General features: G+C 41.1%; 1 protein-coding gene across 1 annotated transcript; it reads left to right on the top strand.

Moving 5' to 3' along the window:
• Nucleotides 1-541: 541 nt before the first annotated feature.
• Nucleotides 542-12,819, top strand: LOC131294491 (uncharacterized). The gene is made up of 4 exons (XM_058322537.1): nucleotides 542-565; nucleotides 779-1,154; nucleotides 7,517-7,685; nucleotides 12,627-12,819. Exons 1-4 carry the CDS (start codon nucleotides 542-544, stop codon nucleotides 12,817-12,819), a joined length of 762 nt encoding a protein of 253 aa, XP_058178520.1.
• Nucleotides 12,820-14,657: the final 1,838 nt, after the last annotated feature.

Below are 14,657 nucleotides of genomic sequence, written 5' to 3'. Positions count from 1 at the left end.
GGCTAGGGTGACGTCATTAATAAATAGAATAAATAAGAGGGGTCCAAGAATGCTGCCCTGAGGTACCCCGGTCTGATTTGAAAACGCGTCAGACAAACTGTCGCAAATCTTAACTCTAAGTGAACGATTAGACAAGTAAGACTCGAGCCAACAAACAAGGTCCCAGTGCACTCCCATTTTCGTCAGTTTCTTCAGCAGGATGGCAATGTTAACGGTATCGAAAGCAGCGTTGAAGTCAGAATAGTCAGCTTAGATCTCGCCTTTAGCCAACGATCAAATCATAGCTGAGGAATCTTCACTAGAGTTTCAAATTTATACCGGAAATGCCAAACAAAGAAATCACGAAAAAGAAGGACTGAAGCGTGAGCTGATGCTAGTCCCATTTGCAGTAATTCCAATTCACCGCCGGGAAAATACTAGGTTAACACCTTAGCATGAGACCTGGTGCTTCGTGCCGGGGATGCTTATGACGTTGGGAATTATGCTGCTTGATGCCATTTTGAATGTTCCGATCGTCAAAGGCATTAGCCCTCCACAAGGGATGGTTTATTGTTACGGTTGCACGGTAGGTTAATTAACCTCACGTGTGAATTGGTGCAGCTAGGTTGAGGTGATCTCGTGGTTTCCGTTAGTGGGTGATCCAAGAAACGCAACATATTTCGAATGCCCGGAAAAAAGACAAACCGTTACTCAGTAATTGAATATTTCCACATCAAATGCAGATTTGCTTGTGTTATCTTTCCTAACCGTGTCCATTTGTTTCTCTCCCATTCGGCAGCTTGTCACATTCCTGCTTCTCCCCGCGTACGGTCCACAGCTGGTCAGTTCGTCCGCCCGGGCACACACGCTTTGGTCCGACGGTCCGACGAATGGTGGCGCGGCTCCGGAACGATGCACCAGCAGTGGCAGCCTGAAGTACCTGTCCGGCGACGCGCTGACGGACAGCACGAACTGCATCGGGCCCAACAACGCCCCGTACCCGGCCAGTTTGGTCGCGCGGACATTCTCCAACTGGGCGCCGGGAGGTTCGTCGCGGCGCGGAAGGATGAGCCAACTGCCTACACTCGACCCCAAGCTCACCCAGAGGGCGCTCCTGCAGGCCTACGGCGATGCTAACGAGGCGGCCACGCTCGAGACTGCCCGGACACGATACAGTAAGTCCATGCCATAGTAAAGACATTTTAAAACATTCGGCAACCGAAAACAGCTTTTCTATACGAAGATCTTTTCTATGTAGTTTTTTTAAATCATGAGTTATTACAAAAACCTTGTGCCTTTATGACGTAAACATTTCTTTTTTCAGCTAAACGTTAGATAAATTTTTTATCGTATTTTTTATTAAATTATGTTTATGTATTTTTGTCATGTTTATTCAAATACATGACGTAAATAGAGGAATTGATTCCGAGAAACAATTATATTTAAAAACAAATTTTATTTTCAAATACCGCTGGTTCTGATATCGAGGTGTTTTTTTTATTTAACTTGAGTTTCATGGTTTCAAAACTATTGCAATTTATCGTTTGTTTCGTTTTTTCTTTACTTTAATTCGATACTTCAACTTAATATACTACTGTGTCCAAAAAGTAAGGTGACTGTGGTGCTCAAACGGGGTGCGTCAAAGGTATTGGTGGATTGTTATTTTTTTATTCTTGCTATATGTGTTTTTGATTTTTACAGCAAGTTTCATGTAAAAATATTCATCCGGATAGGAGATACGATTTATTTTGTGCGCTACTACACGTATGACCCTCGTTGGGCTAGTTTTTCAGTTCTGGCTTATTCCTGGCACGGTATTTATTCGAATGATTGGTTGTTGTACAGTCTGAAGCATAGTTACAAGTCTCGTCTAGAGTAATAATGCACTTCGTCTTGTCAATTTAGTCGGATAGCGCTGTTTCACTCATTTCAACGCAACCCCTTTTTTCAAAAAAATTCAACGATATTGGTACCAGTCGAGTTCCAGGCCCAAAACCACCTCTAAAATTATATTTACTGATACTTTTGATAATTTATTATTATCGGTGAAGTCTCTTATCATCAATCGACGATTATTTAACATTGATTCCCTAATATTTTGAACGTGAGCTTCGTCAAATGAGGAATCGTTGAGGGTAATGTGTCCCATGACGCCCTTTTGGCCATTGTGGCCCAGGCGGCCATTTTGGAATTCACTAAACCCCTAGCAAACATTTTTTTTTCGACATTACTGCATCACCAAAAGCTATTTCAACGAATCCGCAGCTAAAAATTAGTTACGCATACAAAATTTTAAGCAAATTCTTTGCTCCCCAAATGTGGCCAGGGACGAAAAACGAGGGTCATACGTGTAGTAGGCCACAAAAAAAATCATATCTCCTATCCTGATGAATATTTTTACATGAAATTTGCTGAAGAAGCCAAAAACATATATTTCATCATTAAAAAAATAATAATCCGCCAATACCTTGGACGCGCACAGTTTGCGTACCAAAGTCACCTTACTTTTTGGACACAGTAGTACAAATCAACAGTCGCAAAAAACGGTAGCGTACAGTCATTGCCTAACCCTGCACAAACAGAGATAAGAATGTGTTCGATTTTTTGTAGACTTAAAGACTTCTCATTTTTCCAATTTTGAATAGTTCTTGAAAAACTTTGAACAGCACTTGAAAAGTTTGAACATTATAATATTGCAGCCGATTAAAACAGCCCATATGTTATTTTGCTACAATTTTTATGAGTTTTGCATAAATTCCCCCAAACCGGACATTCCGTTCAAGCTAAGGCCATAGGAAGCATTTGAAGTGTTTGTTTTGCGAAAGCTTGTTAGAAAGTCATCTCGAAATCACACTTGACATGGAGATAAGCAATTGGCAGTACTTTAAAAACATTTCCTACGAGATGATCATGGTCGACAACTTGATCCCCGTTTGCTAAACAAATTCCAGTCCTCTACACGTAACATGAGGGTTTGAAGACAATTAGTGTAAGCAGAACTTGGAAAAAAAACGTTCCCAAACGTAGGAAAACATCCCCTCAATATCGATCTGGTAAAACATACTAGGCTTAAGTGTTTAAACACCTAATTCCTTACAATTTTGTTTTGTACATAAGACTCTTAGCTGTTGGGATAAATTGCTAGATAAAATACCTTTCGCCCCCCTCCCTAAGATTAGTAACACGTGAAACCCGTTCCGCAACGTGGTGGTCAAGAAAACCGAAAGCTCGCGTGGTGTATGGAAAATGTAAGTCTCGAAGAAGAAAACAAACCACGCCACCTGCGCTGTGGCGCAAACCGGAAGTGAATGTGAAAAATTAATCGCTTTCGATGTGCATCGAACAGAACGTCGGAGGGTGGAGGAGAAGATGGAAGCAAAACTCACTTTCCCGTTCGTCCAGCGCTGGGGCAGGAAAAGCGAAGCTAACGGGCCGGCCTACCATTTTCACGGTTCTTTAGCACCTTTTTTTCCGCTCCACCTTTCAACAGCCCTCCCTCTAGGGGTGGTGACGTCGGGAGCCGCTAAACGGGGCGCACTTTATGGTCAAGGCAGTGTCGAAAGTGCCCACAAGCTTCACAAGGTTCAGGGTCGTGGTGGTATGGCATGCAAGCGATTGTTTTCGCGTTCCAGGCGTGGGAAAAACTCGACACATCGATCGTACCGAATCGTGACCATTTGGAGAGATGCTGAAGTTCTGCAAGGTAAAAGTTGTCACTGGCTCGAAAACCCTTAAAGTTGTGGTGCAAAAGTGGCGTGAGATTTAATTTCGCCACTGTCCGACCCGAGTAGGTCGTCTCGTGGTGCGCGCTAAATAGGGCGGTGAGGGAATGGGCTTTCCACTCTCCGGCTCGATGGCGTGCGGAATTTAGCGCAACCCGAAAACCCGGCTTCCGAAGGGCTCCAACGAGGGCAACGACTCTACCTTTTTTTTCTTTTTCCACCCACCAAGCGGTACGTGCGCGTGAATGCGTGCGAAATTTCCACAATTTCACATCGATTAAAACAAATGACCAACGCGAATTGCACGCCACTGTTAGGCTACTCGCTTGTTGTTCAGGTGCTGTTCGGTCTGTTAGTGTCGATTAATGAAGTTAACCGGCAAGATTTCGGACGAATGATGTTGAGATTAAAATGGGTAACATTTGCTATTTTTTGTGTACGAAACATATAAAGCCCATTTTAAACGATAACAACTCTCACTGAACGCCAGATGCCTTCCGGAACATCACAATATCATGTATTGTCTCAAATTACCATGGCAACTAACGACACATTTTTCGTTGTCAATTTAAATTTATGTTAAAAGGTGCTTGTATTTGGTTCAGAACGTGTTTAAAAGTAAATGATGAATGAAAAGTTAAAAATATGCATTCGCAATTTACAGTTTTCTAACGAACCAACAATGTTGCTGACAAAAATTACCATGGCAACTAACGACACATTTTTCGTTATCAATTTAAATTTATGTTAAAAGGTAAAGGCTTGTATTAGGTTCAGATCGTGTTTCCAAGTAGATGATAAATGAAAAGTTACAGTTTTCTAACGAACCAACAATGTTGCTGTCAAAAATTATATGTTTTATCAGAATACATTGAGCAAGAAGGTCTCAAAGTGTTTAAATATTCTAAGAATGATTTCAAGACGGGCAAGATCGTTTCCTTCGATGGCTTTTACTCTTTCTTTTGAACCGCTACGAATCGTTGTAACGGATCTCAAGTAACTGTTCTGCCAATGCGCGTCTGGTTTAACATACTCTTATCGACCAACCGGAAACACACGCCTCTTGGGAGGTGAACTGGCAGGAAGATGTTAACGTGACAATATGCTAATATCATCCCATCTGTTTGATTAACACAACGCCTCGGGGTTCTAGAAGCGGGCCCATGAACTTGGTTGAATAAAAACTGTCTTCAATGAGTCACAAGATATCGTTACGCAGGGTAACAAACACTTAATTTTTTTTGTTAGTACAGCGATGGTAACATTACGAAAAAGTTCCATGGTATTTTTTGCTTAAAATATTTCAAGACATGATGAATCAAATTGCTTTTGTTCAAAATGTTTGTGTTACTCTTTAGCACGCTATTTTTCCAGTATTACTTATCTCTGGCTTCGGTTGAAAGTTTCTTGAACCCACCAATTTGCACTCGAAATATATGTGTGATATTTAAATTTAACCATTTCAAAAATCTTAATTTGGAGTGTCAGAAGTTGTTTGGTTAAACAAGGACCTATTCCAAACAAGGACTTATTCCAGAAAAATCACTAATAAATCAAGAGGGCCCATAAACTCTTCCTAGCCCAATGTGATGGAATGTAGTTAGTATTCGGGACATTTCTCAGTGCTCTCTTTTATGTGATTGCCACGATTAATGTTTCTTTTCACAATTTTCAACACGTCAAAACAGAGAAAAAAAATGTTTACGCATCATTTTTTCTCACCAAATTTATTTAAAAATGTAGAAATATAGAAATAAACATTTTGCAAGACACTTTCATTTAACGTTAAGACGATATTTTGGTTATACTAAAAGAAGCCTTTTTGATTATGATAACAATTTCAATGCAATTTCATAGCTTTGATACATCTGTTGAGGGGGATATTCTATCAAAAATTCATTGCAAATCCTACGATTGGCCAAGGGCATCCGAGAGCTAGTTAGAGGGACGACTGCGAAACATCATTGTTGCTGATTTCAACGAGTACAAATGTCGAAATGAGTCCCAATCCAATCCATAATGCTTATGATCACCGTTATGTCTATATGGTCGATATGGGCCGTTCAAATGACTGCAATATAAAGAAAAGAAAACAAAATTTGTATGTGTTGAGACACGATATGTGTGGCTATGTTTTACATGTGGTATACATACGAGTCCCAATCGTTTCTAAACCACCATGCTCCTTCTAAGATTCTAGCAAGGTTATGATCGGATCCACCATTATCTTGATCAAATGTAGAGAAATTCTTCCCATTATGGACTTCCAACGAGTCACCAGCGGTACCCGAATACTTTCCCACGGTGAGCTTGTACTTTTCCTCCTCGCTCGCAATCTTGAACTCATCATAAAGCGCATAGGTTGAGTTTCCTTCGAAATCTTCCAACAGCACCAACAGCTCGTGTCTTCTCGATCTCGTCATAGCATGAAGCTTTTCCAAACCCAGCCAATGCTCTCCCTTTATGTCTCCAAATCCGTACTTGTACATCGTCCAGTTGCGGAAAAAATCGACGGACCCATCAATCCGTCGCTGGAACACTGTGAAGTTACCGCCGAGGTTGAAGTTGTTTTCAAAGTTACAAAACACCAAGAATTTTTGTGCAATGTTTCCATAAGGACCAACGTAAAAAATTCCTGAGGACTTAGATTTCATCCGGTCACATGAGCTAGGAACCAACACGCTGCTCATCTCATCTAGTGCTTTTTCAATACTCATGATTTGTTGAGAAGTTTCATTGCAAAGTTTATTTGTATCTTCCCGAAGCATTTTGTTCTTTTCGGTGCTTTGATTATTCAGGTTTTGTATTTGAAAGTATAAGCTATTATGTTGTCGGTCCAATGTGCTATTTAGCTCCTCACGAAGTTCTTTAAACCTTGATTCAATCTCAGTTTTCATCTTTTTGTCTTGTTCTTCTATCATATACTTCGTGTGTTGCTTTATTTCCTCCAGCTGCTCCGTGTGGAACTCAAGCGACAGTTGCAGGTTGTCCAAGATTTCCCTGCGAAAATCGATCATAGCGTGAACGATCGCTTCCATCACGGTTGGCATATCGGCTGTAGCTTCTCTTTCTGCTGTCCATCCTAAGCACACCATATTGCACATAATCACACACAACAGCGCATTTTTAAACAGCATGTTTCATAAAATTGCAGTCATGGCCGAAATCCAAGAAAATTCAAGTGTAATACTGTGCTTTGGGTTTTGCCACCAGTCTAACTTTAAACTGTTCCGTCCAACCTTATACAAAGAACTGAACTTGTAGAATTTAAGAAATAGTCTTCAAAGAGTACGAATAACATTTTATCTTGAATTTGAGCACGATAATTTTTTCCAGTTTTTTTATCTTTTACTTCGGTTGAAATTTTCTCGAACCCAAAAATTTGCATTCGAAGTATATTTGTGCTGTTTAAATTTTCCCGTTTAAAAAAAACTGAATTTTAAAGTTTTTAACTTCCCCAACTTTTTGCAGTGTTAGAAGTTGTTGGTTAAACAAGGTCCTACTCCAAATTCTAATAGTATAATCTTGGCGCATAAACTCTCAAACAAACATCTATTACGATTCTGTAGCCAAACTCGGGCCTGCTAGTCCAATGTGATGGGATGTAGTTAGTATTCCACTGGTTCCCCAATCCCATGGCGATCTAAACTTAGAACGAGTTAAGCCACCTGAAGAAAAATGAGCGAAAGAAACTCCACGGACGGAAGGAAACTTTCAATTTTAACCTCACCACCATCAACCGTCGGCACATTATCCATTCTTCCCGGCACGTCTTCTAATCCACGATCGTTTCGATTTCCATTTCTGCCCCGAAGGTCGCTCGCTGGACGGCAGCCAGTGCCGGGACACGCCGTCGCGCCTGTGCAAGACCCGCTACAACACCACGGCCCCGATGTACGGCGTCAGCCTCACTTCCGGCCAGCCGGTCACGATCGTGCAGAAGTTTCCCGATCTCCTGCAGCAAGTTGTCTTCGAGGTGTGCGAGTAAGTATCCGGGGGGGAATGGGGCTGAAGAAGGGAGCACCGATTAAATTTATTTTTATTGCAACTCCATAAATCAACAGAATATGATTTCTCCCGGCCCCGGGTAGCATCCACCGTATCATTTTTCGCCGGAAAATCATCGCCGTATCATTTTTCGTCGGAAAATGGCGCGCCAAAACAGAGCAGCCAACCTCCATCCCCAGGAGCATTAATTTATGCGTCGTGCGACAAATCGCGTACATTAACATACAAAAGAAGAGCGTACATTTAGCGTTTATTAGAAGAGATACAAACGCCTTATTGTACGCTCTCGTAACGTTTCGACCTGGCGGTTGTCTACATGTAGGCGCTAAATTTAAACGGTTTTTTCGGTTTAAATATTCCAAATTCCAATTTACTGTTTAATTTTCGGTTTTATTTTTTTTTTTTGTTCATTTCATTACAACATCCATGTTTTTTCAAATTATGTCATCAAATGAACGGTATTTGTCCTGAACGTATTTACGTTGCTCTCATGATGGTTCTAGGTTGTGAAGTCTGTAAAATAAAATACCCTATTATTGCAAACGTTTCAAATATTTAAATGCATACTTACATTGTTTGTTAATTCAACTGCTGTTAATAAGCAAGCTGGTGGTTTCATCCATCTTTTAGTTGCTTCGCCTTAGCAGGTGCTGTCAGTGAAGATTATTTATTTACATTTATAAAACATGTTGAGAGCGGCAGAAATATTTGATTAGTGAAAAAATAAAAATTCCACTATTCATAAAATGTAACTTACACAAAAAGGAATGAAGGCTTGCGCTGTTTAATACACACAACGCATGTAGTCTATATACAACCGGCCGCATGTTCTACCGGAAGCCGGACGCCTGCGGCAACTTGTGCAGTAAGGAAATTTTCGAGCCGGAAATTTCAGAGCCTCTCACACTACCTGAAGATCAATCAATGGGCATGAGAAAAGAAAGATAAAATTGGACAGCAACATAACCTCTACCTATACCTGAGTTTCCCGGGCAGCGACACGATTCCGTTCGGTATACGGGTGATGGTCAGCTAATACGGGTGATGGGGTGATCCTCACAATTTGATTCTTCTTCTGGTTTACGTCACACTTACTTGTTTCCAACGCGCAAACACTGTCCGCGTCACTGGTCGAAACAGCGATAACTGGAACAGCAGGGTAACGGTGCTACCTTCTTTGATAAGCTCATCAATCCTGCAATAAGACTTTTATGGGTTTTATTGATTACGCACCATACCAACATCAAACTGCATCTAACTTACCAACTGCCTCCTTACTGCTGGCTCAGGATGTAAGAGTGGAGCCGTAATGCACAATGCAGTTTTAACTTGACTGAAATGTAAACAACTACATTCACCTTTAATTCTCGTGCCAAAGTTTGCCAAATGATTTATATTTTCCGTGTAGAGAAATACCTTTATCGTCTTCATTTTTACACTGTACATTAACTTTTCACGATGATTCTGCTGTTAAAGCAAAAATATTCTTTCGAATGGAGTCTTCTAAGCGCTGCGCACAAGTTTGTTTTGGTACGAAGACGTCAAACAACAACAAGACCCAAGAAGAGTTAATACGGAGGTTACCTCATATAGCATCTGATTGAATTTGAATGTGGTACTGAACAAGAGTTTTGCCTACTGAGATGAGAGGAAATCAATTTTTCACCATCACAACCAACAACATTTCGTAAGCAGACGACAATGAGTGCAAAAAAATACGTTTAATGTTTTCTTTTTCAATCAACGCTTTTTGTTCTAGATGAACCAACCTCCTTTTCATATGTGTGTTGCGCGGAGCACACTAGCGCCCCTTCTGGTTGTTCCTGTGTGACGCGGATGGTTTGAGAACCTTTGGGGTTATAGCCGTCCCCAGCTACGTTAAAAGATGCGATCGTACGATAGCCATAGTAACGATTCGTTAATCGATGAGATGGGCAACATAACACCACAGCATAACGGCTGTAACCCCAAAGCTTCCCAAACCATCCGCGTCACACAGGAACAATAAGAAGAGGCGCTAGTGTGCTCCGCGATACACACACATAAAAAGGAGGTTGGTTCATTTAGAACAAATTGCGTCGATTGAATAATAAAACATTAAACGTATTTTTTGGACCACTTTGTCTTCTGCCTACGAAATGTTGTTGGTTGGGATGGTGAAAAATTGATTTCCATGCACCTCAATAGGCAAAACTGAAGTTTAATACCACATTCAAAATTCAATTAGATTATGAGGTAACCTCCGTGTGAACTCTTCTTGGGTCTTGTTGTTGTTTGACGTCTTCGAACCAAAACAAACTTGTGCTCAGCGCTTAGAGGACTCTAATCGGTAATAAAAGACTGTTTTTGGTTTAGCAGCAAAAGCAACGTGAAAAGTGAGTGTCCAGTGTAAGTTTTGAAACATTAAACATGTTTTCTGTACAAAGAAAACGTGGATCGTTTAACAAAACGGTACGGGAACCGGTAATTGAGGAATGTTTGTTTATGGTCGTGAATGCATTGTGCATTTCAGTCCCACTTCCTTATCCTGACACGGCAGAGTGGTTGGTAAGTTGAATGCAATTGTATTTCGGTATGGTTCAAACACAATAAGTGCCAACAATATCTTATTGCAGGTTTGATGAGATCGTCAACGGAGGTGGTCCCGTTACGCCTCAGTTCCAGCGGTCGCCGTTCCGACCACTGTTTGTGCCCTGGAATTAAGTAAGGGTGGCGTTAGATGGTGGACACAAATAACAAGGTGTAGAGCGACTCCACTGAAGGAACCGGGACGTATCACGAGGATCACACCGTATTTCGAAGACTACCCCAGGCCGACTATGGGTAGACCATTTTGCATTATACAGAGCAAGCCGGCATTCCGTATTGCGTAAGTAATAATAAGTAATTTGTTATTACGTGGTTGGCGGAATTTTCTAGCGGAATAGATTGCTTACTATTAGCAGTAATATCATCAAACAATGTAAGTATGTTATTAAATTTCAGTCAAACTTTTGCAATAATGTGGCGTTTTATTTTACAGAACCGGGAAAATCAACAATTTAAGTTCATCGACAGTACATGAGCGACAAAACTAGTTAATTTTAGAAAATTAAGATTTAAATTTGTTAAAAATATGGGTGAGGTAATAGAAATAATAAAATGATTCAATAAAACTAAAAAGTAACAGTAAATTTGAATTTTCAATTTTTAAACCGAAAAAACCGTTTACATTTAGCGCCTACATGTAGGCAACCGCCAGGTCGAAACGTTACGAGAGCGTACAATAAGGCGTTTGTATCTCTTCTAATAGACGCTAAATGTACGCTCTTATTTTGTATGTTAATGTACGCGATTTGTCGCACGACGCATGAATTAATGCAGCTGGGGGTTATGCTGTGGTGTGATGTTGCCCATCGCATCGATTAACGAATCGTTACTATGGCTATCGTACGATCGCATCATTTAACGTAGCTGGGGATGGCACACGTGATCGATCGAAAGTTTGCCACCCGTTAAATGTTTCCTTCTTTCCAAACGCCCCGCTTTGTTGTTTCGCGGGCTACTTTGCGGACGATTACTTATGCAAACAGTTCCAGCGCTGGCCATTTCTAGCGTGGTCGGATACATTCGCGCATTTGTGGTTTCACTCGTTCCGCCCCCCGTTTCGCCGTCACACGAACCACTGTGTGTGCGCTTTGTTTTATATCGCGAAATACTTAATGCCGCTTTATTTGTCCACCGAAAGCGAACGAAAGAGCGTGACTTTCGGACGATGGGAAAGTTTTAACTTTTACTGCCGTAGGTTTCCCTCCCCCTTCTGCCGCTTATCGTGCGAATTTATACCGGCATTAACATATCGCTTGGCTGGCCGGAATTTAGTCGACTATGGTTTCCTTTTCTTCAGCCTCAGCAACCAAGCGCCGTTTTGCTGGCCTTTAAACTTGACCGATTTTCTCCCGGGGCGAGGGACATGGCCGGTGGGGGATGGTTGGATGATACATATGTGCATTGAGAGTTTGTCCACGGCGAAATTCTGCATCGATTTCGGTGCACCGGTACGGTGAAGCGAAACCGGACAGACCGTCCTTCGAGGACGGGTGGATGACTTACTTTCGTTTGCGTTGACTTTCGAGAAATCGTCGCCTACCAAGTAGCAAGCAATTTTTTGGGTATTTATTTGAATACGTGATGAGAAAAATCAGTAACCTAAATTATTTAGTTTTAGGTAGCTAAAAAACATTAAGGTATGCCTTTCTATATATGGCCGCGGGCCATATGCTTTTCTAAAGTAATGTAAAGTAAAGTTACATAAAAAGTAGTTGAAGACAAAATATTTTAAACCGTTAAACTTTTTTTTAACATTTTCATATTTATTTTTGTTGAATTTTAAGTTTATTCAAACATATGTATATGTATTCAAACATATGAATTTTGGGGAAGAAAACAACCCTGACGTCGCGAAGAAATCCGATCAAAATTGAGATGGGTTTTTGTATGAAGCACTAAAATTTTCGTACGGGCCCGATAAAGTCAGTTGGCGGGCCGAACTTTGTCGACCCCTGGTGTAGAATATAGATTTAATTTTAAAAAATGTCAAGGATAAGTAGCTTTAACTTTCGATGTTAGAATTTAAAAAGAAGAACGAATTTAAATGCTGTCATAATTTATGTTCATAGATAAAAGTGAAAAAAATGAAGAAATATTATCAAACAATTTTATTTTGCCTAACCACGAACGTTAAATTTGTTTCACTATGTTTTCATGAAAAAAACTGCAATGAATTAGAGATAAGTCTTAGATAAAAATAGAAAAATCATAAGAGCAAAATCTCGAGTTTCTAGAAATCGGCAGAACGGAGAATATCAGGGGCGTTACAGTAAAATAATTATAATAATACTAATCCAATTTTTTCCATCGACTCCATCCCATCAACAGATCGTCCGAATGTGATGTCGTGCGAGGCGAGTGCACACAGACGTACGTGCCGTACCTGTTCCTAGTGATTCCCCTCGGACCCGTCACGCTCACCGGCCAGGACTACGTGCTGGTGGAGAGTGGATGTGTCTGTAAACCGAAGTACGCCACGGACAAACCGCGGGAGACGGGCGGCGGTAACTTCATCCCCTAGGGCGAGCTAGATCGGAGGCATGCAGTGGCGACTCCTATACCGAACACAACCCGCTGACACGGACCCCGCTTCAAAGGGTCACTAGGAGAAAAATTTAGCTGAGAATCCAGAGTAGAAGCTGGAACACTGGAAACACCCGGATGGGGGTCGATGAGAAAAAAACGGGGCCCACAACGCTGGCCAGGGAAAACGTTAGCTGTTTTAAATTATTTGACACTCGTCCTTTGCTCGATCGCAAAGTACATTCTTTTTTTTCCTCGACGCAACAAAAGACGTAAATGACGCATTTTTTTTCGGATAAAGAATGATATTGAATAATGTTTCGTTCGTTTCGAAAGGGCGCAATCATTGGTCGCCAATCCTCCAAGGGCCCTCGCTCGAGCCCGGGGCGCGACTTATCGTAAGTGGAACGTGAAACATGGCCGAATGGAATAGCCTCCGGCAAGGGAACTAATGTGAGTTATTGATAGGTTTACGTAAGAGCAGCCGCCTTTAGTATATTTTTTGTAAATACAAATAAATATTTCTATCCCTTACACTGCACTTGGCTTTTTATCTCGGTGCGGGAACGACCGGAAAGAACGGAACTAGTGATAAGAATGTTTTTGACCATGGAGCTTAATGTTAAAAACAAAACTAAATGAACGCATACGCTCCACAATGGCACACCATACAGATGTGATTATCGGACTAAAATGAACATTTACAAAAACATTAGCAAAGAAGAAGAGGCGTCCATTTAAAATGATCAATATCATCACTTACATTATGTAAAAGTTTTATTCTAAGATATAACGACTTTACCAGAGAGAAAAAAAACAGTAAGATCCGGCGTTCAATTCTAGGCAGTTCCTTGGAGCATATCATCCATCCTTACGCCAACAAACAAACGAAGTTTGGCTTTCTTTCGCGATCCATCCAATGCAAGACAGCCGTATGCAGTTTTCAATCTTTTTTTTCTGAGATACAGTGAAATATTTTCTATGGTTAATCTTTATTTGTGTTTCGCTTGTGTGGTTTATGCCGCAAGCCGCAACTCGTCGTGGGTCGTTCATGCTTGTTGGCGTGGCGCCAAATTCAGACCCCCACCCTTCCCCCCATCCCGAATGGCGGCTCGTAGTGAGAGTACATTGTTTTAGCGCTATTTCTCTTCTTCTGGATGCATTTCATTCTTCGATCTGCCTTGCCCTGTCGTCTGCTATCAAGTTGGTGTCGCTTTCATGCTTCACTCGAGGAGAGGATTTAATTATTTGTGGTTTTCTTTTTTTTAATTTCTTTTATTACTTTTCTTACTATCGGTAGCCAATTCATAGTCTAGTTTGGTCACTTAATCGCTAAGAATCTTGGTTAATGTCGTTTTTTTTTACTCCAATACTAAATACTACGTCTCATCGCATCACAAAAGGACACACACACACACACACGTACACACACGCACACACATTACACGGCACACACCGCGGTCAGCCTCATCAAGGAGCCAGCAGAGAACGGGAGAAAGCGACAAAGAAGTTGTCGTACAAAAGGCAGGAAAAAGACAAATACAGCATAAATGTCCTTTTAATTCCGTACATTAGTTTATACTCAAATTGTTGGGAATATGGATTAAAAATTGTCTATGAGAGATAAGATTTACCAAGTCGTTTAGTTCAAGCGAAACGATAGCTTCTTTTGCTTTCATGAATGAATTGATTCAATTTTTCAATATGATTGATTTTGGCTAACTTGCCGGTTAGAAAATCGGCCCATGAGTGCCGGAGTTAACCACCTCGACGGCGTGGGTTCGAATCCCAACCGAAACCGGACCCTCTCCTGTACGAGAGGACTGACTATCCACG

Source organism: Anopheles ziemanni, chromosome 2 (genome assembly GCF_943734765.1).
Source record: "Anopheles ziemanni chromosome 2, idAnoZiCoDA_A2_x.2, whole genome shotgun sequence".
In the NCBI taxonomy this organism is placed as follows: Eukaryota; Metazoa; Arthropoda; class Insecta; order Diptera; family Culicidae; genus Anopheles; species Anopheles ziemanni.
The sequence above is the reverse complement of the archived record's forward strand: the minus strand, read 5'-3'. Positions and strand labels throughout refer to the sequence as shown.

Bases quoted from the DNA above. Each gene is read 5' to 3' on its own strand.
- LOC131294491 (XM_058322537.1), top strand. From the start codon at position 542: ATGGTTTATTGTTACGGTTGCACG. The intron at 566-778 runs GTAGGTTAATTA...CCCATTCGGCAG, and splicing joins TTTATTGTTACGGTTGCACG to CTTGTCACATTCCTGCTTCT. The intron at 7,686-12,626 runs GTAAGTATCCGG...TCCCATCAACAG, and splicing joins GTTGTCTTCGAGGTGTGCGA to ATCGTCCGAATGTGATGTCG.